This window comes from Pseudophryne corroboree, chromosome 7, assembly GCF_028390025.1.
Source record: "Pseudophryne corroboree isolate aPseCor3 chromosome 7, aPseCor3.hap2, whole genome shotgun sequence".
In the NCBI taxonomy this organism is placed as follows: domain Eukaryota; kingdom Metazoa; phylum Chordata; class Amphibia; order Anura; family Myobatrachidae; genus Pseudophryne; species Pseudophryne corroboree.
In genome coordinates, this window is record NC_086450.1 from 26810239 (window position 1) to 26835430 (window position 25192).

Sequence of the window (25192 nt, forward strand, 5' to 3'; positions counted from 1 at the left end):
TGGGGGTAACGATATGATAGGGGGAGTAATAACACAGTGAGAGATGATATCACATGGTGTATGGGGGTAATGATGTGATAGAGAGGGGGAGTAATAACACAGTGGGAGATGATACCACATTGTGTATGGGGGTAATGATATGATAGAGAGGGGGGTAATAATAAGAATTTACTCACCGGTAATTCTATTTCTCGTAGTCCGTAGTGGATGCTGGGAACTCCGAAAGGACCATGGGGAATAGCGGGCTCCGAAGGAGGCTGGGCACTCTAGAAAGAATTATGACTACCTGGTGTGCACTGGCTCCTCCCACTATGACCCTCCTCCAAGCCTCAGTTAGGACACTGTGCCCGGACGAGCTGACATAATAAGGAAGGATTTTGAATCCCGGGTAAGACTCATACCAGCCACACCAATCACACCATATAACTCGTGATAGGAACCCCGGTTAACAGTATGATAACAAAAAGGAGCCTCTGAAGAGATGGCTCACAACAAAACCCGATTTTTGTAACAATAACTATGTACAAGTATTGCAGACAATCCACACTTGGGATGGGCGCCCAGCATCCACTACGGACTACGAGAAATAGAATTACCGGTGAGTAAATTCTTATTTTCTCTGACGTCCTAGTGGATGCTGGGAACTCCGAAAGGACCATGGGGATTATACCAAAGCTCCCAAATGGGCGGGAGAGTGCGGATGACTCTGCAGCACCGAATGAGAGAACTCCAGGTCCTCCTCAGCCAGGGTATCAAATTTGTAGAATTTTGCAAACGTGTTTGCCCCTGACCAAGTAGCCGCTCGGCAAAGTTGTAAAGCCGAGACCCCTCGGGCAGCCGCCCAAGATGAGCCCACCTTCCTTGTGGAATGGGCATTTACAGATTTTGGCTGTGGCAGGCCTGCCACAGAATGTGCAAGCTGAATTGTATTACAAATCCAACGAGCAATAGTCTGCTTAGAAGCAGGAGCACCCAGCTTATTGGGTGCATACAGGATAAACAGCGAGTCAGATTTTCTGACTCTAGCCGTCCTGGAAACATATATTTTCAGGGCCCTGACAACGTCTAACAACTTGGAGTCCTCCAAGTCCCTAGTAGCCGCAGGCACCACAATAGGCTGGTTCAGGTGAAACGCTGACACCACCTTAGGGAGAAACTGGGGACGAGTCCTCAATTCTGCCCTATCCATATGGAAAATCAGATAAGGGCTTTTACAAGACAAAGCCGCCAATTCTGATACTCGCCTGGCAGAAGCCAAGGCCAATAACATGACCACCTTCCACGTGAGATATTTCAGATCCACGGTTTTTAGTGGCTCAAACCAATGTGATTTTAAGAAACTCAACACCACGTTGAGATCCCAAGGTGCCACAGGGGGCACAAACGGGGGCTGAATATGCAGCACTCCTTTTACAAATGTCTGAACTTCAGGTACTGAAGCTAGTTCTTTTTGAAAGAAAATCGACAGAGCAGAGATCTGTACCTTAATGGAGCCCAGTTTTAGGCCCATATTCACTCCTGCTTGCAGGAAATGCAGAAATCGACCTAGTTGAAATTCCTCTGTTGGGGCCTTTACGGCCTCACACCATGCAACATATTTCCGCCATATGCGGTGATAATGATTTGCTGTAACCTCTTTCCTGGCTTTAATAAGCGTAGGAATGACTTCCTCCGGAATGCCCTTTTCCTTCAGGATCCGGCGTTCAACCGCCATGCCGTCAAACGCAGCCGCGGTAAGTCTTGGAACAGACAGGGCCCCTGCTGTAGCAGGTCTTGTCTGAGCGGCAGAGGCCACGGGTCCTCTGAGATCATCTCTTGAAGTTCCGGGTACCACGCTCTTCTTGGCCAATCCGGAACCACGAGAATTGTGTTTACTCCTCGCTTTCTTATTATTCTCAATACCTTTGGTATGAGAGGCAGAGGAGGGAACACATAAACTGACTGGTACACCCACGGTGTCACTAGAGCGTCCACAGCTATTGCCTGAGGGTCTCTTGACCTGGCGCAATACCTCTCTAGTTTTTTGTTTAGGCGGGACGCCATCATGTCCACCTGTGGACGGTCCCACTGATTTACAATCATTTGGAAGACTTCTGGATGAAGTCCCCACTCTCCCGGGTGGAGGTCGTGCCTGCTGAGAAAGTCTGCTTCCCAGTTGTCCACTCCCGGAATGAACACTGCTGACAGTGCTAGTACATGATTTTCCGCCCATCGGAGAATTCTTGTGGCTTCTGCCATTGCCATCCTGCTTCTTGTGCCGCCCTGTCGATTCACATGGGCGACTGCCGTGATGTTGTCTGACTGGATCAGCACCGGCTGGTGTAGGAGCAAGGATTTTGCTTGACTTAGGGCATTGTAAATGGCCCTTAATTCCAGAATATTTATGTGAAGGGAAGTCTCCTGACTTGATCATAGTCCTTGGAAGTTTCTTCCCTGTGTGACTGCCCCCCAGCCTCGAAGGCTGGCATCCGTGGTCACCACGATCCAGTCCTGTATGCCGAATCTGCGGCCCTCCAGAAGATGAGCACTCTGCAGCCACCACAGAAGAGACACCCTGGTTCTTGGAGACAGGGTTATCAAGCGATGCATCTGAAGATGCGATCCGGACCACTTGTCCAACAGGTCCCACTGAAAGATTCTGGCATGGAACCTGCCGAATGGAATTGCTACGTAAGAAGCTACCATCTTTCCCAAGACCCGCGTGCAGTGATGCACCGATACCTGTTTTGGTTTCAGGAGGTCTCTGACTAGAGAAGACAGCTCCCTGGCTTTCTCCTCCGGGAGAAACACTTTTTTCTGGACTGTGTCCAGAATCATCCCCAAGAACATTAGACGTATCGTCGGAACCAGCTGTGACTTTGGGATATTCAGAATCCAGCCGTGCTGGTGCAGCACTTCCTGAGATAGTGCTACACCCACCAACAACTGTTCCTTGGACCGTGCCTTTATTAGGAGATCGTCCAAGTACGGGATAATTAAAACTCCCTTTTTTCGAAGGAGTATCATCATTTCTGCCATAACCTTGGTAAATACCCACGGTGCCGTGGAGAGTCCAAACGGCAGCGTCTGGAATTGGTAATGGCAACCCTGTACCACAAATCTGAGGTACTCCTGGTGAGGGTGGTAAATGGGGACATGCAGGTAAGCATCCTTGATGTCCAGGGATACCATGTAATCCCCCTCGTCCAGGCTTGCAATAACCGCCCTGAGCGATTCCATCTTGAACTTGAATTTTTTTATGTACGTGTTCAAGGATTTCAAATTTAAAATGGGTCTCACCGAACCGTCCGGTTTCGGCACCACAAATAGAGTGGAATAGTAACCCCGGCCTGAGGGAGCAATCGGCAAGGCAGATTTTAGGAACCGGTGGGGTGGAGCCGCCTCGAATTCCAGTTTGTACCCCTGAGATACTATTTGAAGGATCCATGGATCCACCTGTGAGCGAGCCCACTGATCGCTGAAATTCTTGAGGCGGGCCCCCACCGTACCTGGCTCCGCCTGTGGAGCCCCACCGTCATGCGGCAGACTTGGAAGAAGAAGCGGGGGAGGACTTTTGCTCCTGGGAACCTGCTGTTTGTTGCAGCCTTTTTCCCCTACCTCTGCCTCTAGACAGAAAAGACCCTCCTTTTCCACGCTTGTTTTTCTGGGTCCGAAAGGACTGAACCTGATAAAATTAGAGATGAGCGGGTTCGGTTTTACTCGGTTTTACTCGGTTCTCAAAACGGCATCTAATTGGCTCACGGATGTCACGTGTTTTGGATAGCCAATAAGATTCGGTTTTGAGAACAGAGTAAAACCGAGTAAAACCGAATCCGCTCATCTCTAGATAAAATGGCGCCTTCTTAGGCTGTGAGGGGACATGGGGTAAAAATGCTGACTTCCCAGACGTTGCTGTGGAAACTAGGTCGGAGAGACCATCCCCAAATAATTCCTCCCCCTTATAAGGCAAAACTTCCATGTGCCTTTTGGAATCTGCATCTCCAGTCCACTGGCGAGTCCATAAGCATCTCCTAGCAGAAATGGACAATGCACTTACTTTAGATGCCAGCCGGCAGATTTCCCTCTGTGCATCTCTCATATATAAGACTGAGTCTTTGATATGGTCAATTGTTAGCAGAATCGTATCTCTGTCTAATGTGTCAATATTTTCTGACAGTTTATCCGACCACGCAGCGGCAGCACTGCACATCCATGCTGACGCAATAGCTGGTCTAAGTATAATGCCTGAGTGTGTATATACAGACTTCAGGATCGCCTCCTGCTTTCTATCAGCAGGCTCCTTAAGGGCGGCCGTATCCTGAGACGGTAGTGCCACCTTTTTAGACAAACGTGTGAGCGCTTTATCCACCCTAGGAGGTGTTTCCCAACGTAACCTATCCTCTGGCGGGAAAGGGAACGCCATTAGTACCTTCTTAGGAATTACCAATTTTTTATCAGGGGAAGCCCACGCTTCTTCACACACTTCATTTAATTCATCTGACGGGGGAAAAAATAAGAATTTACTTACCGATAATTCTATTTCTCGTAGTCCGTAGTGGATGCTGGGGACTCCGTCAGGACCATGGGGAATAGCGGCTCCGCAGGAGACAGGGCACAAAAATAAAGCTTTAGGATTAGGTGGTGTGTACTGGCTCCTCCCCCTATGACCCTCCTCCAAGCCTCAGTTAGGATACTGTGCCCGGACGAGCGTACACAATAAGGAAGGATCTTGAATCCCGGGTAAGACTCATACCAGCCACACCAATCACACCGTATAACTTGTGATCTGAACCCAGTTAACAGTATGACAAACGCAGGAGCCTCTGAACAGACGGCTCACAACAATAACAACCCGAATTTGTTTGTAACAATAACTATGTACAAGTATTGCAGACAATCCGCACTTGGGATGGACGCCCAGCATCCACTACGGACTACGAGAAATAGAATTATCGGTAAGTAAATTCTTATTTTCTCTAACGTCCTAAGTGGATGCTGGGGACTCCGTCAGGACCATGGGGATTATACCAAAGCTCCCAAACGGGCGGGAGAGTGCGGATGACTCTGCAGCACCGAATGAGAGAACTCAAGGTCCTCCTCAGCCAGGGTATCAAATTTGTAGAATTTTGCAAACGTGTTTGCCCCTGACCAAGTAGCAGCTCGGCAGAGTTGTAATGCCGAGACCCCCCGGGCAGCCGCCCAGGATGAGCCCACTTTCCTTGTGGAATGGGCCTTGACAGATTTAGGTTGTGGCAAGCCTGCCACAGAATGTGCAAGTTGAATTGTGCTACAAATCCAACGAGCAATCGTCTGCTTAGAAGCAGGAGCACCCATCTTGTTGGGTGCATACAATATAAACAGTGAGTCAGACTTTCTGACTCCCGCCGTTCTTGAAATATATATTTTCAATGCCCGGACCACGTCCAACAACTTGGAATCCTCCAAATCGTTAGTAGCCGCAGGCACCACAATAGGCTGGTTCAGGTGAAACGCTGACACCAACTTAGGCAGAAAATGAGGACGCGTCCGCAGTTCTGCCCTGTCCGTATGGAAAATCAGATATGGGCTCTTATATGATAAAGCCGCCAATTCTGATACTCTCCTGGCTGAAGCCAGGGCCAGTAGCATGGTTACTTTCCATGTAAGATACTTCAACTCCACCGATTTGAGCGGCTCAAACCAATGGGATTTGAGAAAATCCAAGACTACATTAAGATCCCACGGTGCCACTGGGGGCACAACCGGGGGCTGTATATGTAGTACTCCTTTTACAAAAGTCTGGACTTCAGGAACTGAAGCCAATTCTTTCTGGAAGAAAATCGACAGGGCCGAAATTTGAACCTTAATGGACCCCAATTTGAGGCCCATAGACAATCCTGTTTGCAGGAAATGTAGGAATCGACCCAGTTGAAATTCCTCCGTGGGGGCCTTCCTGGCCTCACACCACGCAACATATTTTCTCCAAATGCGGTGATAATGTTGTGCAGTCACCTCCTTCCTGGCTTTTACCAGTGTAGGAATGACCTCTTCCGGAATGCCTTTTTCCCTTAGAATTCGGCGTTCAACCGCCATGCCGTCAAACGCAGCCGCGGTAAGTCTTGGAATAGACACGGTCCCTGCTGAAGCAGGTCCCGTCTTAGAGGTAGAGGCCACGGATCCTCCGTGAGCATCTCTTGAAGTTCCGGGTACCAAGTTCTTCTTGGCCAATCCGGAGCCACTAGTATCGTTCTTACTCCCTTTTGCCGTATAATTCTCAGTACTTTTGGTATGAGAGGCAGAGGAGGGAACACATACACTGACTGGAACACCCACGGTGTTACCAGAGCGTCCACAGCTATTGCCTGAGGGTCTCTTGACCTGGCGCAATACCTGTCCAGTTTTTTGTTGAGGCGGGACGCCATCATATCCACCATTGGTTTTTCCCAACGGTTCACAATCATGTGGAAGACTTCTGGATGAAGTCCCCACTCTCCCGGGTGTAGATCGTGTCTGCTGAGGAAGTCTGCTTCCCAGTTGTCCACTCCCGGAATGAATACTGCTGACAGTGCTATCACATGATCTTCCGCCCAGCGAAGAATCCTTGCAGCTTCTGCCATTGCTGTCCTGCTTCTTGTGCCGCCCTGTCTGTTTACGTGGGCGACTGCCGTGATGTTGTCCGACTGGATCAACACCGGCTGACCCTGAAGCAGGGGTTTTGCCAGACTTAGAGCATTGTAAATCGCTCTTAGCTCCAGTATATTTATGTGAAGAGACATCTCCAGGCTTGACCATACTCCCTGGAAGTTTCTTCCCTGTGTGACCGCTCCCCAGCCTCTCAGACTGGCATCCGTGGTCACCAGGACCCAGTCCTGTATGCCGAATCTGCGGCCCTCTAACAGATGAGCACTCTGCAACCACCACAGAAGAGACACCCTTGTCCGTGGCGATAAGGTTATCCGCTGATGCATCTGCAGATGTGATCCGGACCATTTGTCCAGCAGATCCCACTGAAAAGTTCGTGCGTGGAATCTGCCGAATGGAATCGCTTCGTAAGAAGCCACCATCTTTCCCAGGACTCTTGTGCATTGATGCACAGACACTTTCCCTGGTTTTAGGAGGTTCCTGACAAGTTCGGATAACTCCCTGGCTTTCTCCTCCGGAAGAAACACCTTTTTCTGAACCGTGTCCAGAATCATTCCCAGGAACAGCAGACGTGTCGTCGGGGTCAACTGAGATTTTGGAAAATTCAGAATCCACCCGTGTTGTTGCAGCACTAGTCGGGTTAGTGCTACTCCGTCCTCCAGCTGTTCTCTGGACCTTGCCCTTATCAGGAGATCGTCCAAGTAAGGGATAATTAATACGCCTCTTCTTCGCAGAAGAATCATCATTTCGGCCATTACCTTGGTAAAGACCCGAGGTGCCGTGGACAATCCAAACGGCAGCGTCTGAAACTGATAATGACAGTTTTGCACCACGAACCTGAGGTACCCTTGATGTGAAGGGCAAATTGGGACATGCAGGTAAGCATCCTTTATGTCCAGGGACACCATAAAGTCCCCTTCTTCCAGATTCGCTATCACTGCTCTGAGTGACTCCATCTTGAACTTGAATTTTTGTATGTACAGGTTCAAAGATTTCAGATTTAGAATAGGTCTTACCGAGCCGTCCGGCTTCGGTACCACAAATAGCGTGGAGTAATACCCCTTTCCCTGTTGTAGGAGGGGTACCTTGACTATCACCTGCTGAGAAAACAGCTTGTGAATGGCTTCCAATACCGTCGCCCTGTCTGAGGGAGACGTTGGCAAAGCAGACTTTAGGAACCTGCGAGGGGGAGACTTCTCGAATTCCAACCTGTAACCCTGAGATACTACCTGCAGGATCCAGGGGTCCACCTGTGAGCAAGCCCACTGTGCGCTGAAATTCTTGAGTCGACCCCCCACCGCTCCTGAGTCCGCTTGTAAGGCCCCAGCGTCATGCTGAGGGCTTTGCAGAACCCTGAGAGGGCTTCTGTTCCTGGGCAGGGGCTGCTTGCTGCCCTCTCTTACCCCTTCCTCTGCCCCGAGGCAGATATGACTGTCCTTTTGTCCGCTTGTTCTTATAGGACCGAAAGGACTGCGGCTGAAAAGACGGTGTCTTTTTCTGTTGGGAGGGGGTCTGAGGTAAAAAGGTGGATTTTCCGGCAGTTGCCGTGGCCACCAGATCCGATAGACCGACGCCAAATAATTCCTCCCCTTTATACGGCAATACTTTCATATGTCGTTTGGAATCCGCATCACCTGACCACTGTCGCGTCCATAAACTCCTTCTGGCAGATATGGACATCGCATTTACTCTCGATGCCAGAGTGCAAATATCTCTCTGAGCATCTCGCATATAAAGGAAAGCATCCTTTAATTGCTATATAGTCAATAAAATACTGTCCCTATCCAGGGTATCAATATTTTCAGTCAGGGAATCCAACCAGACGACCCCAGCACTGCACATCCAGGCTGAGGCGATGGCTGGTCGCAGTATAACACCAGTATGTGTGTATATACTTTTTAGGGTAGTTTCCAGTCTCCTATCAGCTGGATCCCTGAGGGCGGCCGTATCAGGAGACGGTAACGCCACTTGTTTTGATAAGCGTGTGAGCGCCTTATCCACCCTAGGGGGTGTTTCCCAGCGCGCCCTAACCTCTGGCGGGAAAGGGTATAATGCTAATAACTTTTTTGAAATTAGCACTTTTCTATCTGGGTTAACCCACGCTTCATCACATACATCATTTAATTCCTCTGATTCAGGAAAAACTACAGGTAGTTTTTTCACCCCCCACATAATACCCCTTTTTGTGGTACTTGCAGTATCAGAGATATGCAAAGCTTCCTTCATTGCCGTGATCATATAACGTGTGGCCCTACTTGAAAATACGTTTGTTTCATCACCGTCGACACTAGATTCAGTGTCTGTGTCTGTGTCGACCGACTGAGGTAAAGGGCGCTTTACAGCCCCTGACGGTGTCTGAGACGCCTGGGCAGGTACTAACTGGTTTGCCGGCCGTCTCATGTCGTCAACTGATTTTTGTAATGTGCTGACATTATCACGTAATTCCATAAACAAAGCCATCCATTCCGGTGTCGACTCCCTGGGGGGTGACATCACCATTATCGGCAATTGCTCTGCCTCCACACCAACATCGTCCTCATACATGTCGACACACACGTACCGACACACAGCAGACACACAGGGAATGCTCTTATCGAAGACAGGACCCCACTAGCCCTTTGGGGAGACAGAGGGAGAGTTTGCCAGCACACACCCAAGCGCTATAATATATATGGGAACAACCTTATATAAGTGTTGTTCCTTATAGCAGCTTAAATATATCAAAATATCGCCAAAAAATGCCCCCCCTCTCTGTTTTACCCTGTTTCTGTAGTGCAGTGCAGGGGAGAGTCCTGGGAGCCTTCCGCACAGCGGAGCTGAGCAGGAAAATGGCGCTGTGTGCTGAGGAGAATAAGCCCCGCCCCCTATTTCGCCGGGCTTTTCTCCCGGAGTTTTAGATATCTGGCATGGGTTAAATACATACATATAGCCTCAATGGCTATATGTGATGTATTCTTTTGCCATAAAGGTACTAAATATTGCTGCCCAGGGCGCCCCCAGCAGCGCCCTGCACCCTCCGTGACCGCTTGGTGTGAAGTGTGTGACAACAATGGCGCACAGCTGCAGTGCTGTGCGCTACCTTCATGAAGACTGAAGAGCCTTCTGCCGCCTGTTTCCGGACCTTCAATCTTCAGCATCTGTAAGGGGGGTCGGCGGCGCGGCTCCGGGACGAACCCCAGGGTGAGACCTGTGTTCCGACTCCCTCTGGAGCTAATGGTGTCCAGTAGCCTAAGAATCCAATCCATCCTGCACGCAAGTGAGTTGAAATTCTCTCCCCTAAGTCCCTCGATGCAGTGAGCCTGTTGCCAGCAGGACTCACTGAAAATAAAAAACCTAAAAACTTTTTCTAAGCAGCTCTTTAGGAGAGCCACCTAGATTGCACCCTGCTCGGACGGGCACAAAAACCTAACTGAGGCTTGGAGGAGGGTCATAGGGGGAGGAGCCAGTACACACCACCTAATCCTAAAGCTTTATTTTTGTGCCCTGTCTCCTGCGGAGCCGCTATTCCCCATGGTCCTGACGGAGTCCCCAGCATCCACTTAGGACGTTAGAGAAACTACGGGTAGTTTTTTCTCCCCAAACATAATACCCTTTTTTGTGGTACCTGGATGTAAATCAGAAATGTTTAACACCTCTTTCATTGCCTCAATCAAGCAGTGAATGGCCTTAATGGGCATTAGATTCGACTCATCGTCGTCGACACTGGTGTCAGTATCAGTGTCGACATCTGCGTTTGCCATCTGAGGTAGCGGGCGTTTTAGAGCCCCTGATGACCTTTGAGACACCTGGACAGGCACGAGCTGAGAACTCGGCTGTCCCACAGTTGGCATGTCGTCAAATTTCTTATGTAAGGAGTCTATACGTGCACTCATTTCTTTCCATAAGCTCATCCACTCAGGTGTCTGCCCCCCAGGGGGTGACATCCCTTCTAAAGGCATCTGCTCCGCCTCCACATCATTATCCTCATCAAACATGTCGACACAGCCGTACCGACACACCCCACACACACAGGGAATGCTCTAATAGAGGACAGGACCCACAAAAGCCCTTTGGGGGGACAGAGTGAGAGTATGCCAGCACACACCAGAGCGCTATATAATGCAGGGACTAACTGAGTTATGTCCCCTATAGCTGCTTTTTCTATATAAATATATACTGCGCCTAAATTTAATGCCCCCCCTCTCTTTTTTACCCTTTTCTGTAGTGTAGTCTGCAGGGGAGAGCCAGGGAGCTTCCTTCCAGCGGAGCTGTGAGGGAGAAAATGGCGCCAGTGTGCTGAAGGAGATAGCTCCGCCCCTTTTCCGCGGCCTATTCTCCCGCTTTTTTGTGGAATCTGGCAGGGGTATTTACCACATATATAGCCTCTGGGGCTATATATTGTGGTATTTTTGCCAGCCAAGGTGTTTTTATTGCTGCTCAGGGCGCCCCCCCCAGCGCCCTACCCCCTCCTCAGTGACCGGAGTGTGAAGTGTGTATGAGGAGCAATGGCGCACAGCTGCAGTGCTGTGCGCTACCTTGGTGAAGACAGAAGTCTTCATGCCGCCGATTTTCCGGACCTCTTCTTGCTTCTGGCTCTGTAAGGGGGACGGCGGCGCGGCTCCGGGACCGAACATCAAGGCTGGGCCTGCGGTCGATCCCTCTGGAGCTAATGGTGTCCAGTAGCCTAAGAAGCCCAATCCGGCTGCAAGCAGGAGAGTTCGCTTCTTCTCCCCTTAGTCTCTCGCTGCAGTGAGCCTGTTGCCAGCAGGTCTCACTGAAAATAAAAAACCTAAATCTATACTTTCTGTCTAAGGGCTCAGGAGAGCCCCTAGTGTGCATCCAACCTCGGCCGGGCACAAAATCTAACTGAGGCTTGGAGGAGGGTCATAGTGGGAGGAGCCAGTGCACACCAGGTAGTCATAAATCTTTCTAGAGTGCCCAGCCTCCTTCGGAGCCCGCTATTCCCCATGGTCCTTTCGGAGTTCCCAGCATCCACTAGGACGTCAGAGAAAACACAGTAGGAGATGATACCACATGGTGTATGGGGGTAATGATATGATAGAGAGGGGGAGTAATAACACAGTGGGAGAAGATACCACATGATGTATGGGGGTAATGATGTGATAGAGACGGGGAGTAATAATACAGTGGGAGAAGATACCACATGATGTATGGGGGTAATGATGTGATAGAGACGGGGAGTAATAATACAGTGGGAGAAGATACCACATGATGTATGGGGGTAATGATGTGATAGAGACGGGGAGTAATAACACAGTGGGAGAAATAACACATGGTGTATGGGGTAATGATATGAAAGACGGGGCACTGGGGGGGGGGGGGGGGGGTGATATCACGATAAATAGGAAGCACTAGGGGGGAGAGGGGGTGATGTCACATGATACATAGGGAACACTAGAGAGAGGAGTGATGTCAGATAATCTATAAGGGCAGTGATATGATATAAAGGGGCACTAGAGTAGGAGGGTTAAATCACATGATCTACAGGAGTAATAAGCTATATAGGAGGCACTAGGTGAGAGTGGGTGATGTCACATGATATATAGGGGGCACTAGGGGAGAGGGGTGATATCACATGATCTATAGGGGGTAGTGATATGATATGTAGGGGCCACTAGGGGAGAGGGGTGATATCACATGGGGTAGTGATAAGATATATAGAAAGCACTAGGGGAGAGGGGGTGATGTCACATGATCTATAGGGGGTAATGATAAGATATATAGGAGGCACTAGGGGAGAGTGGGTGATGTCACGTGATATATAGGGGGCACTAGGGGAGAGGGGTGATATCACATGTGGTAGTGATAAGATATATAGGAAGCACTAGGGGAGAGGGGGTGATGTCACATGATCTATAGGGGGTAATGATAAGATATATAGGAGGCACTAGGGGAGAGTGGGTGATGTCACATGATCTATAGGGGGTAGTGATATGATATATAATAAGATTTTACTTACCGATAAATCTATTTCTCGTAGTCCGTAGTGGATGCTGGGGACTCCGTAAGGACCATGGGGATATAGCGGCTCCGCAGGAGACAGGGCACAATAATAAAAGCTTTAGGATCAGGTGGTGTGCACTGGCTCCTCCCCCTATGACCCTCCTCCAAGCCTCAGTTAGGATACTGTGCCCGGACGAGCGTGCATAATAAGGAAGGATATTGAATCCCGGGTAAGACTCATACCAGCCACACCAATTACACCGTACAACCTGTGATCTGAACCCAGTTAACAGTATGATAACAACGAAGGAGCCTCTGACAAGATGGCTCACAACAAGAATAACCCGATTTTTGTAACAATAACTATGTACAAGTATTGCAGACAATCCGCACTTGGGATGGGCGCCCAGCATCCACTACGGACTACGAGAAATAGATTTATCGGTAAGTAAAATCTTATTTTCTCTGACGTCCTAGTGGATGCTGGGGACTCCGTAAGGACCATGGGGATTATACCAAAGCTCCCAAACGGGCGGGAGAGTGCGGATGACCCTGCAGCACCGAATGAGAGACTCCATGTCCTCCTCAGCCAGGGTATCAAATTTGTAGAATTTAGCAAACGTGTTTGCCCCTGACCAAGTAACTGCTCGGCAAAGTTGTAAAGCCGAGACCCCTCGGGCAGTCGCCCAAGATGAGCCCCCTTCCTTTTGGAATGGGCTTTTACAGATTTTGGCTGTGGCAGGCCTGCCACAGAATGTGTAAACTGAATTGTATTACAAATCCAGCGAGCAATCGTCTGCTTAGAAGCAGGAGCACCCATCTTGTTGGGTGCATACAGGCTAAACAGCGAGTCAGATTTTCTGACTCCAGCCGTCCTGGAAACATATTTTTCAGGGCCCTGACAACGTCAAGTAACTTGGAGTCCTCCAAGTCCCTAGTACCCGCAGGTACCACAATAGGTTGGTTCATGTGAAAAACAGAAAACACCTTAAGGAGAAATTGAGGACGAGTCCTCAATTCTGCCCTGTCAGAATGAAAAATTAAGTAAGGGCTTTATATATGATAAAGCCGCCAATTCTGACACACGCCTGGCTGAAGCCAGGGCTAATAGCATCGTCACCTTCCATGTGAGATATTTTAAGTCCACAGTGGTGAGTGGTTCAAACCAATGTGACTTTAGGAAACTCAAAACAACATTGAGATCCCAAGGTCCCACTGGGGCACAAAATGAGGCTGTATATGCAGTACCCCTTTTACAAACATCTGAACGTCAGGCACTAAAGCCAGTTCTTTCTGGAAGAAATTCGACAGGGCCGAAATTTGAACCTTAATGGACCCTAATTTTAGGCCCATAGACAGTCCTGTTTTCAGGAAATGTAGGAAACGACCCAGTTGGAATTCCTCTGTAGGGGCCTTCTTGACCTCACACCACGCAACATATCTTCACCAAATGCGGTGAAAATGTTTTGCGGTTACATCCTTCCTGTCTTTGACCAGGGTAGGGATGACTTCATCTGGAATGCCCTTTCAGGATCCGGCGTTCAACCGCCATGCCGTCAAACGCGGCCGCGGTAAGTCTTGGAACAGACAAGGCCCCTGCTGGAGCAGGTCCTTTCTTAAAGGTAGAGGCCACAGGTCTTCCGTGACCATCTCTTGAAGTTTTGGGTACCAAGTCCTTCTTGGCCAATCCGGAACCACGAGTATCGTTCTTACTCATCTCCCTCTTATGATTCTCAGTACTTTTGGTATGAGAGGCATAGGAGGGAACACATACTCTGACTGGTACACCCACAGTGTTACCAGAGCGTCCACCGCTATTGCCTGAGGGTCCCTTGACCTGGCGCAATATTTGTCTAGTTTTTTGTTCAGGCGGGACGCCATCATGTCCACCTTTGGTTTTTCCCAACGGTTTACAATCATGTGGAAGACTTCCCGATGAAGTCCCCACTCTCCCGGGTAGAGGTCATGCCTGCTGAGGAAGTCTGCTTCCCAGTTTTCCACTCCCGGAATGAACACTGCTGAGAGTGTTATCACATGATTTTTCGCCCAGCGAAGAATCCTTGTAGTTTCTGCCATTTCCCTCCTGCTTCTTGTGCCGCCCTGTTTACGTGGGCGACTGCCGTGATGTTGTCCCACTGGATCAATACCGGCTGACCTTGAAGCAGAGGTCTTGCTAAGCTTAGAGCATTGTAAATTGCCCTTAGCTCCAGTATATTTATGTGGAGAGAAGTCTCCAGACTTGATCACACTCTCTGGAAATTTTTTCCTTGTGTGACTGCTCCCCAGCCACTCAGGCTGGCATCCGTGGTCACCAGGACCCAGTCCTGAATGCCGAATCTGCGGCCCTTTCATAGATGAGCACTCTGCAGCCACCGCAGAAGAAACACCCTTGTCCTTGGAGACAGGGTTATCCGCTGATGCATCTGAAGATGCGATCCGGACCATTTTTCCAGCAGATCCCACGGAAAGGTTCTTGCGTGAAATCTACCGAATGGGATCGCTTTGTAAGAAACCACCATTTTTCACAGGATCCTTGTGCAATGATGCACTGATACTTTTCCTGGTTTTAGGAGGTTCCTGACTAGCTCGGATAACTCCCTGGCTTTCTTCTCCGGGAGAAAACATCCTTTTCTGGACTGTGTCCAGAATCATCCCTAGGAACAGTAGACGTGTCGTCGGAAAAAACTGCGATTTTGGAATATTTAGAATCCACTCGTGCGGTCGTAGAACTACTTAAGATAGTGCTACTCCGACCTCCAACTGTTCTCTGGACCTTGTCTTTATCAGGAAAGCGTCCATATTTCTTTTAAGAAGAATCATCATTTCGGCCATTACCTTGGTAAAGACCCGGGGTGCCGTGGACAATCCAAACGGCAGCGTCTGAACTGATAGTGACAGTTCTGTACCACAAACCTGAGGTACCCTTGGTGAGAAGGCAAATTTGGACATGTAGGTAAGCGTCCCTGATATCCAGTGACACCATATCGTCCCCTTCTTCCTGGTTCGCTATCACTACTCTGAGTGACTCCATCTTGATTTGAACGCTTGTATGTAAGTGTTCAAATATTTCAGATCTCACCGAGCCGTCTGGCTTCAGTACCACAATATAGTGTGGAATAATACCCCTTCCCTTGTTGTAGAAGGGGTACTTTGATTATCACCTGCTGGGAATACAGCCTGTGAATTGTTCCCAATACTGCCTCCCTGTCGGAGGGAGACGTTGGTAAAGCAGACTTCAGGAACTTGTGAGGGGGAGACGTCTCGAATTTCCAATGTACACCTGGGATACTACGTGTAGGATCCAGGAGTCCACTTGTGAGTGAGCCCCCTGCGTGCTGAAACTCTTGAGATGACCCCCTACCGCACCTGAGTCCGCTTGTACTGCCCCAGCGTCATGCTGCGGACTTGGCAGAAGCTGTGGAGGGCTTCTGTTCCTGGGAATGGGCTGCCTGCTGCAGTCTTCTTCCCTTTCCTCTACCCCTGGGCAGATATGACTGTCCCTTTTGCCCGCCTGCCCTTATGGGGACGAAAGGACTGAGACTGAAAAGACTGTGTCCTTTTCTGCTGAGATGTGACTTGGGGTAACAAAAGGTGGATTTTTCAGCTGTTGCCATGGCCACCAGGTCCGATGGACCGCCCCTTTATACGGCAATACTTCCATGTGCCGTCTGGAATCTGCATCACCTGACCACTGTCGTGTCTTCGTCTGGCAGATATGGACATCACATTTACTCTTGATGCCAGAATGCAAATATCCCTCTGCGCATCTCGCATATATAGAAATGCATCTATAGTCAATAAAATCTTGTCCCTGTCAAGGGTATCAATATTTTCAGTCAGGAAATCCGACCAAGCCCCCTCAGCGCTGCACATCCAGGCTGAGGCGATTGCTGATCGTAGTATAACACCAGTATGTGTGTATATACTTTTAGGATATTTTTCAGCTTCCTATCAGCTGGCTCCTTGAGGGCTGCCGTATCTGGAGACGGTAACGCCCCTTGTTTTTATAAGCGTGTGAGCGCCTTATCCACCCTAAGGTGTGTTTCCCAACTCGCCCTAACTTCTGGCGGGAAAGGGTATACCGCCAATAATTTTTTATCGGAGGAAACCCACGTATCATCACACACTTCATTTAATTTATCTGATTCAGGAAAAACTACAAGTAGTTTATTCACACCCTACATAATACCCTTATTTGTGGTACTTGTAGTATCAGAAATATGTAACACCTCCTTCATTGCCCTTAACATGAAACGTGTGGCCCTAAAGGAAAATACGTTTGTTTATTCACCGTCGACACTGGAGTCAGTGTCCGTGTCTGTGTCAACCGACTGAGGTAAATGGGCGTTTTTACAAGCCCCTGACGGTGTCTGAGACGCCTGGACAGGTACTAATTTGTTTGCCGGCCGTCTCATGTCGTCAACCGACCTTGCAGCGTGTTGACATTATCACGTAATTCCTAAATAAGCCATCCATTCCAGTGTCGACTCCCTAGAGAGTGACATCACCAATACAGGCAATTTGCTCCGCCTCCTCACCAACATCGTCCTCCTACATGTCGACACACACGTACCGACACACAGCACACACACAGGGAATGCTCTGATAGAGGACAGGACCCCACTAGCCCTTTGGGGAGACAGAGGGAGAGTTTGCCAGCACACACCAAAAACGCTATAATTATACAGGGACAACCCCTTATACAAGTGTTTTCCCTTATAGCATTTTTATATATGTAATCATATCGCCAAATAAGTGCCCCCCCTCTCTGTTTTAACCCTGTTTCTGTAGTGCAGTGCAGGGGAGAGCCTGGGAGCCTTCCTCACAGCAGAGCTGAGCAGGAAAATGGCGCCGTGTGCTGAGGAGAATAGGCCCCGCCCCCTTTTCGGCGGGCTCTTCTCCCGGAGTTTGTGAGATCTGGCAGGGGTTAAATACATCCATATAGCCTCAAGGGCTATATGTGATGTATTTTAGCCATAAAAAGGTATTATACATTGCTGCCCAGGGCGCCCCCCCCAGCGCCCTGCACCCTCAGTGACAGTTGGTGACTGTTGGTGAAGTGTGCTGACAACAATGGCGCACAGCTGCAGTGCTGTGCGCTACCTTATGAAGACTGAAAGTCTTCTGCCGCCTGTTTCTGGACCTCTTCAACTTCGGCATCTGCAAGGGGGGTCGGCGGCACGGCTCCGGGATGAACCCCAGGGTGAGACCTGTGTTCCGACTCCCTCTGGAGCTAATGGTGTCCAGTAGCCTAAGAAGCAAATCCATCCTGCACGCAGGTGAGTTTACTTCTCTCCCCTAAGTCCCTCGTAGCAGTGAGCCTGTTGCCAGCAGGTCTCACTGAAAGAAAAAAACCTAACTTAAACTTTTATTCTAAGCAGCTCAGGAGAGCCACCTAGATTGCACCCTTCTCGGCCGGGCACAAAAATCTAACTGAGGCTTGGAGGAGGGTCATAGGGGGAGGAGCCAGTGCACACCACCTGATCCTAAAGCTTTTATTATTGTGCCCTGTCTCCTGCGGAGCCGCTATATCCCCATGGTCCTTACGGAGTCCCCAGCATCCACTAGGACGTCAGAGAAAGGGGTGATATCACATGGGGTAGTGATAAGATATATATCTGATTCTCCACCTCTCTACAAAACTTCAAACGGGCTCTCAAGACCCACTTCTTCACCAAACCCAGCCAACTCTCCTCCTAACCCTCTTGTCTATGCTCACTGTCTACCCCGTCTGTGTCACTTCGGACTGTTAGCCCCTCACCTTTTAGATTGTAAGCTCACAAGAGCAGGGACTTCTTTCCTCATGTGCCTTTCCTTTTCTTACTTACACTATCTTATACTCCATACTCCCTTTGATGGCACCTAACCCCGGGTTTTCTATACCTGTCCTATATTGTCTTGTAAGTGCTGTTTTCTTGTTTACTCATTTTATTATGTACTCTGTAATTGGGCGCTGTGGATCCCGTGTGGCGCCATATAAATAAAGGATAATAATAATAATAATAATAATAATAATAATATAGAAAGCACTAGGGGAGAGGGGTGATATCACATGATCTATAGGGGGGAATGATAAGATATATAGAAAGCACTAGGGAGAGGGGTGATATCACATGATCTATAGGGGGGAATGATAAGATATATAGAAAGCACTAGGGAGAGGGGTGATATCACATGATCTATAGGGGGTAACGATAAGATATATATAAAGCACTAGGGAGAGGGGTGATATCACATGATCTATAGGGGGTAAATATAATATCTATATAGGGGCACTAGAGGAGAGGGGTGATATCACATGGAGTAATGATAAGATCTATAGGGGCACTACAGGAGAGGGGGTGATATCACATGGAGTAATGATAAGATCTATATGGGGCACTAGGGGAGAGGGGGATATCACATGGAGTAATGATAAGATCTATAGGGGGCACTAGGGGAGAGGGGGGATATCACATGGAGTAATGATAAGATCTATAGGGAGCACTAGGGGAGAGGGGGGATATCACATGGAGTAATGATAAGATCTATAGGGGGCACTAGGGGAGAGGGGGGTTATCACATGGAGTAATGATAAGATCTATAGGGGGCACTAGGGGAGAGGGGGGATATCACATGGAGTAATGATGAGATCTATAGGGGGCACTAGGGGAGAGGGGGAGATATCACATAATCTTTAGGGGGTAATGATAACAGGTCTGGGACTCAGGGTCGATACATTCGTTTTTTTATGCTTTTTTTTGTGCTGTTTTCTCTGTAATGTGACCGGGAAGCCCAATTAGTGCACAGTGTCCCCTCGCATGGTTCGCTTCGCTCCGCCATGCTTCGGGCAGGGTACCTCGCTCCACTACCGCTGCGCTCGGCACATGTTACCGTTCCAATCGTAGTCCAAGTGGATCGTATAGTATGAAAAAGTTCAACAAATGTCACTAAAAATGTGAAAAACCTCATGTCAACCTTTTTTCCATGTCGACCTAAGGTGTGTCGACCTGGAGTCCGGATACCAATGATAACATACATAGGGGAGACTAGGGGAGAGGGGGTTATATCACATGATCTATAGGGGGTAATGATAAGATATATAGGGGCACTAAGGGGAGAGGGGGTGATAATCACATGATCTATAGGGGGTAACGATAAGATATATAGGGGGCATTAGGGGAGAGGGGGTCATGTCACATGATCTATAGGGGGTAATGATAACATACATAGGGGAGACTAGGGGAGAGGGGTCATGTCACATGATCTATAGGGGGTAATGATAAAATATATAGGGGCACTAAGGGGAGAGAGGTGATGTCACATGATCTATAGGGGGTAATGATAAGATATATAGGGGCACTAAGGGGAGAGGGGGTGATGTCACATGATCTATAGGGGGTAATGATAAGATATATAGGGGACACTAGGGGAGATATCACATGATCTATAGGGGGTACTGATAAGATATATAGGGGGTACTGATAAGATATATAGGGGGTACTGATAAGATATACAGGGGGCACTAGGGGGAGGGGGTGATGTCACGTGATCTATAAGGGCAGTGATACGATATATAGGGGGCACAGGGGAGAGGGGGTGATAAGATATATAGGGAACACTAGGGGAGATATCACATGATCTAAAGGGGGTAATGATAAGATATATAGGGGACACTAGGGGAGATATCACATGATCTATAGGGGGTACTGATGATAGATATATATATATATATATATATAGGGGGCACTAGGGGAGAGGGGGTGATGTCAAGTGATCTATAAGGGCAGTGATACGATATATAGGGGGCACTAGGGGAGAGGGGGTGATGATAAGATATATAGGGGGCACTAGGGGAGAGGGGGTGATGATAAGATATATAGGGGGCACTAGGGGAGAGGGGGTGATGATAAGATATATAGGAGGCACTAGGAGAGAGAAAGTTATCACATGATATATTTAGGGGAGAGATCACATGATATATATATACAGGGAGTAGTGACGTTATTATACAGTGGGATGATATCACCTGATGATCAGGGCCGGAGCTTCCACTAGGCAGTTTTAGGCAGCTGCCTAGGGGCGCCGGGACCTGAGGGGGCGGCCTGCTACAGCTGCCTAAAAAGGTAGCATAGTACTTCCTTTCACAGCCACTGCAATCCCCCAGAATGCGTATCTTACAGTAGCCGTGGCTGCTAAGCTCCCGTATTGCAGCCTCCAGCTCCACCTCCACCCGGCACAGGCAGTAACTTTGACAGCTCCTGGAGTCCTGGCTGGGGGTGACATGCAGCACTGGTCTTCATTCCAGGCTCTTTCACAGACTACTCAGTTCCAACTCTGCACTGCAGCCTGCAGGTAAGGTGGCTGCACAGTGCATTCTCTGCATGGATAAGGAAAGAGAGCAAGAACAGCGGTGTGGTGAGGGGGGGGGGGGGGGGGATAAGGAGCAGGCATGCACACAGACTGGGGGGATGAGCAGCAACATGAACACAGATTTTGGGGGGGGATAGAACAGCAGACATTTAACAGAGTAGGGGGAGGGGGTGAGAGCAGCATGCCTTTCATCTGAAGGGTGGGTAGGGGGAAGGGGCAGAAGGCAGAAGTTTTGCCTAGGGTGCCGAGAAACCTTGCACCGGCCCTGATGATGATATACTGGGACAGCAGTCAGTACCGGGTAACACCGCTCACACACGGCACACAAGGCGCCCCCGGACCGGCCCCGGCGCCCCCCACACTCACCTGACTCTCCCCGCGGCCGGAAGTTGCTGTGACGCGGTCGGTGCTGCCCGGGTAACGGTCTCCAGGTGACCTGGGCTTGCGCGCTCCCGTGCGCGTCTCCGCAGCCACCGCGCATGCGCCGGCCGTGGGTGAAGAGGAGGCGTGGCGTGCGGTGGGTGTGGTTATACCTCCAGGTCACTGAGCTGGTACGATGACCTCACACTGCCACACAGGGGTCACATACTGAGGCCGCCGTCGCCATCATGGAGGGGTCCGGGAGCGAGTACTCGGACATCGGCGGGAATAAGATCACCCTCCAGCAGAGCTCGTACGGCGACAGCTGCCGGGAGATCACCGTCACCAGCCCAAAGCTGTCCCTGCGCTCCCTGACCGGCTGCACCTGCGGGGTCTGGCTGCTGGCCTACACCGCCTTCCTGTACACCCAGCACAGCGCCGTGCTCACCGCCGCCATCCTGTGCACCGTGCTGGGGCTGCTCCTCTACATGCACCTGCTGAAGGTGGAGCAGGAGTCGCTGCTGCTGCTGGGCTCGCTGGGGATACAGCAGACGCTGAGCTACGCCTCGGGCAGGGAGAGCACCGTCTTCATAGAGATGTGCCGGGTGCGGGACGTGGTCATCAACGAGGGGATCTCCATGCAGCGGGTCATCTACTACCTGTGCATCCTCCTGGGGGATCCCTCCGACCCCCGGGGTCTCTCACAGGTCATCCCGCTCTTCCAGAACTCTCAGCCGCGCCTGGACTGCCTGCTGGAGATCTACAGGAGCTGCCAGGAGGTCCTGTCCCAGAGGGGCAGCACTGAGAGCCAACATGGAGCGGCCAGGAGGTCCTATGCCAGAGGGGCAACACAGAGAGCCAACATGGAGGGGTCAGCAGATCCTATTCCAGAGGGGCAGCACTGAAAACCAACATGGAGGGGTCAGGAGGTCCTGTCCCAGAGGGGCAGCACTGAGAGACAACATGGAAAGGTCAGGAGGTCCTGGCCCTGAGGAGCAGCTCTGAGAGCTAACATGGAGGGGTCTGGAGGTCCTATTCCTGAGGAGCAGCTCTGAGAGCTAACATGGAAGGGTCTGAAGGTCCTGTCCCTGGGGACCAGCACTGAAACCCAACATGGAGGGGTCAGGAGATCCTGTCCCTGTGGAGCAGCTGTGAGACCCAACATGGAGGGGTCAGGAGGTCCTGTCCCAGAGGGCCAGCACTGAGACCCAACGTGGAAGGGTCAGGAAGGTTTTATCCCTGAGGGGCAGCACCCAGACTCAACATGGAGGGGTCAGAAGGCTCTATCCCAGAGCGGTAAAACAGAGTCCCAATAACAATGCACTGTCTCATGGGGGTCGATTCTATTCGGCAACTAATGAATAGCGCCGGGAATTAGCTCCCGACGCTATTCAATTCAGCAACTAGTTACCTGCAATTGTCGGGAATTCTTCTCTCATCCCCGGGGGATGAGAAGAGAAACCCGACAAAAGTGCTGCCTCGCGGCCGGCGCGAGGCTGATTCTGTCGGGAATCAGCCTCTCGCCGGGGAGTTAAGTCGGAGAATGCCCGTTCTCCCGACAAAACTACCTGTTTTGTCGGCGAGAACGGGCCATCGCCGACGTAACTAGTTGCTGAATTGAATAGCGTCGGGAGCTAATTCCCGGCGCTATTCATTAGTTGCCGAATAGAATCGACCCCATGGATTGATAAGGACATGTCCCAGAAGATTGAAGCTGTTTTGATATCCACTAATTTTAATTACTAATTTATATTGCATATTTATGATTGATTTTTATATCTGTTTTAGGAACATTAGGTGGCTGGATCACGTGTTAATGGATGTCTATTAAAACAAATTATCCTTCCTGCACAGTATAACTCGTCATGGGGTCTATTTATTATTGAGAACCAATGGCCCTCTGCCCTGATTGGTCTGCTGTCTACCGTTCTAGGGAAGCCCATTGATGGGTGCTAACTATCAGTGCCGTAAATAGACATTTTAGTGCTGTGTGCTAGACACAGCGTCAGCGCCCCTATACAAAATGGTGCCAGCGCGTGCCCAAAAATATAGGGCTGTGGCCACAAAATAACATTCATATTATGCTGTACAGAGGTCTCCATTATTCATATTAAGCCGCACAGTAGCATCACTTATGCACATTATGGCAGTTAAAGCCCCTATCACACATTATGCCAGGTAGTCTCTTTCTACACATTATGGCAAGCAGGCGCAGTCCCCCTATTTCACACATTAGACAGGCGGAGTCCCCCTATTTTACACATTAGGCAGGGGGAGAGAGAGAGAGAGAAAAGGAGGGAGAGACTTGCCTGCTGTCTGGGGAGCCGCCGCTTTTCCTGTGAGCCCACTGCACGGGGGGAGTCGCCACTCTGCTTCTAGAGGCTGGCGCTGGAAGACAACAGGGGGGAGGGGGGGGGGGGGAGCAGCTACTCCTGTAACAGCACCAGCGGGGGGAGTCCACAAGCTACGGTGCCCGGCAGCCAATCTATATCACACGCTGATAAGGTTGCCGGGCGCTGAAGCTTGTCGGCTCCACGCTGGTCTCCCTTCTGCGGCGCAGCTCTATGCGGTATGTGTGTGAGCCAGCAGATGCGCTGTGGGCAACATACCGTTGACCCGCGCGTAGTTACGGCTGTGCTGTCGATGGTCATTGCCATCGAGACAAGCTGCTCAAAAACCAGCTGTCCCACAATCTCCAACCTACCAGATATCTTCCTGCTAATTAGTAGCAGAGAAGGTTTATTCTGACAGGGAACGCGCATGGATGATACAGGCTCACGGATAGGATCCAGATCTCTGCTGCGGGGACTAATGCCAGCTGAAGATGGAGAATATGCTGTATATTAAATGCAACAGAGCCCACTGGTCAACAACAAACCTGCTGTACTCTTCTATGTATTGTACAGCATACAGTACGGTCAAACACTTGGTTTGCAGGTTCTCTGGTGAATTATTCAAATTGTTTCCTTGAGATGTATGGCAGCAGTACCACTAAAAGGGACATCCGATTACCGGCGGTACCTTAGGGATATCACCCGGGGCAGCACAAGCTGCGGCTTATCGGGTTTTTCTGTACTGCACCGGGTGTCGGCTCCTGATAGCTCCCGGTGCACCGATCCACCTCCGGCTTCCCCTGGTTCCATGACCGCTCCCGCATTGTGACAGCACGCGTGGGACACTGCAGAGCGCCGCGGTTATCTGGGATTTTGTTTCACCTGTCTTAGGCAAATCCCAGGAAACAGCCCCGTTTTCAAGCGAAAAGTACTTACCTGGCCCAGCACTGCTTAGCTTCCAAGTTCAGACAACCGGTTACAAATCAGAGGATGACGATTCACACAACAGGTGAACCAGTGCCATTTATTCATAGGGCTATAAACACCAATATATATAGGAAAAGCTCTCGTGTAAAATCCAATCTAACCAGTTCAAGGACATTTTTAGAAAAGCAATGGTGGGTGAAGGAAGGTATGATGTAGTATTACTGGACTAATCCATAAATATATCCAGTCAATTAATTTACATTGTAAATTAGAAACTTGGTGTCGGGCATTAAGGAAAAGACATGCTACTGGTTGCTCCGCTGTCCCTGATTCGTTAGCCTGGTGCATTGATGTTCGCTGGTTGGCCATGCGATCCCGAAATCTCCTTGTCATCATCCCTACATAATAGAGGCCGCATGGGCACATCAATATATAGATCAAATGGTCCATATTACAATGTAATTTGAATCTGATGGCAATAGGATGACCTGTATGGGGATGTGGAAAAGAGGAGCCTGTCAACATACTTAGCCTTGATTCCAGTTCCCTATGGCTGCTGTTGTCACAGGCTGTCTATATTTCTTCGTTGCTGCACCTTGAGAAAGATCCCTGCTTTGGACCGAAACGTTAGTGAAACTGAACTGTAAGATTGCTGTTTTTCATTTCTTTCAATTTTT

At 49.7% G+C, this 25192-nt stretch overlaps 2 protein-coding genes across 3 annotated transcripts in view; one reads left to right on the forward strand and one right to left on the reverse strand.

The window, feature by feature from the left end:
- The window catches only part of FAIM (Fas apoptotic inhibitory molecule), a 67761-nt gene extending 46405 nt beyond the window's left edge, over window positions 1–21356 (reverse strand). Inside the window, exon 1 of one of the 2 annotated variants that reach the window (XM_063932806.1) lies at window positions 21262–21356. The gene's annotated coding sequence lies outside the window, so the exon portion shown is untranslated. Of the gene's footprint in view, window positions 1–21193; window positions 21219–21261 lie in introns of those variants that run through there. The other variant, XM_063932808.1, reaches the window with a different exon arrangement.
- A 47-nt stretch (window positions 21357–21403) lies between these two features.
- On the forward strand, window positions 21404–23114 carry LOC134944221 (phosphatidylinositol N-acetylglucosaminyltransferase subunit H-like). The gene has a single exon (XM_063932805.1). It carries the CDS (start codon window positions 21504–21506, stop codon window positions 22158–22160), a length of 657 nt encoding a protein of 218 aa, XP_063788875.1. The 5' UTR covers window positions 21404–21503; the 3' UTR covers window positions 22161–23114.
- Window positions 23115–25192: the final 2078 nt, after the last annotated feature.

Excerpts from the sequence above, each read along its gene's own strand:
- LOC134944221 (XM_063932805.1), top strand. The coding sequence starts at position 21,504 with ATGGAGGGGTCCGGGAGCGAGTACTCGGACATCGGCGGGAATAAGATC.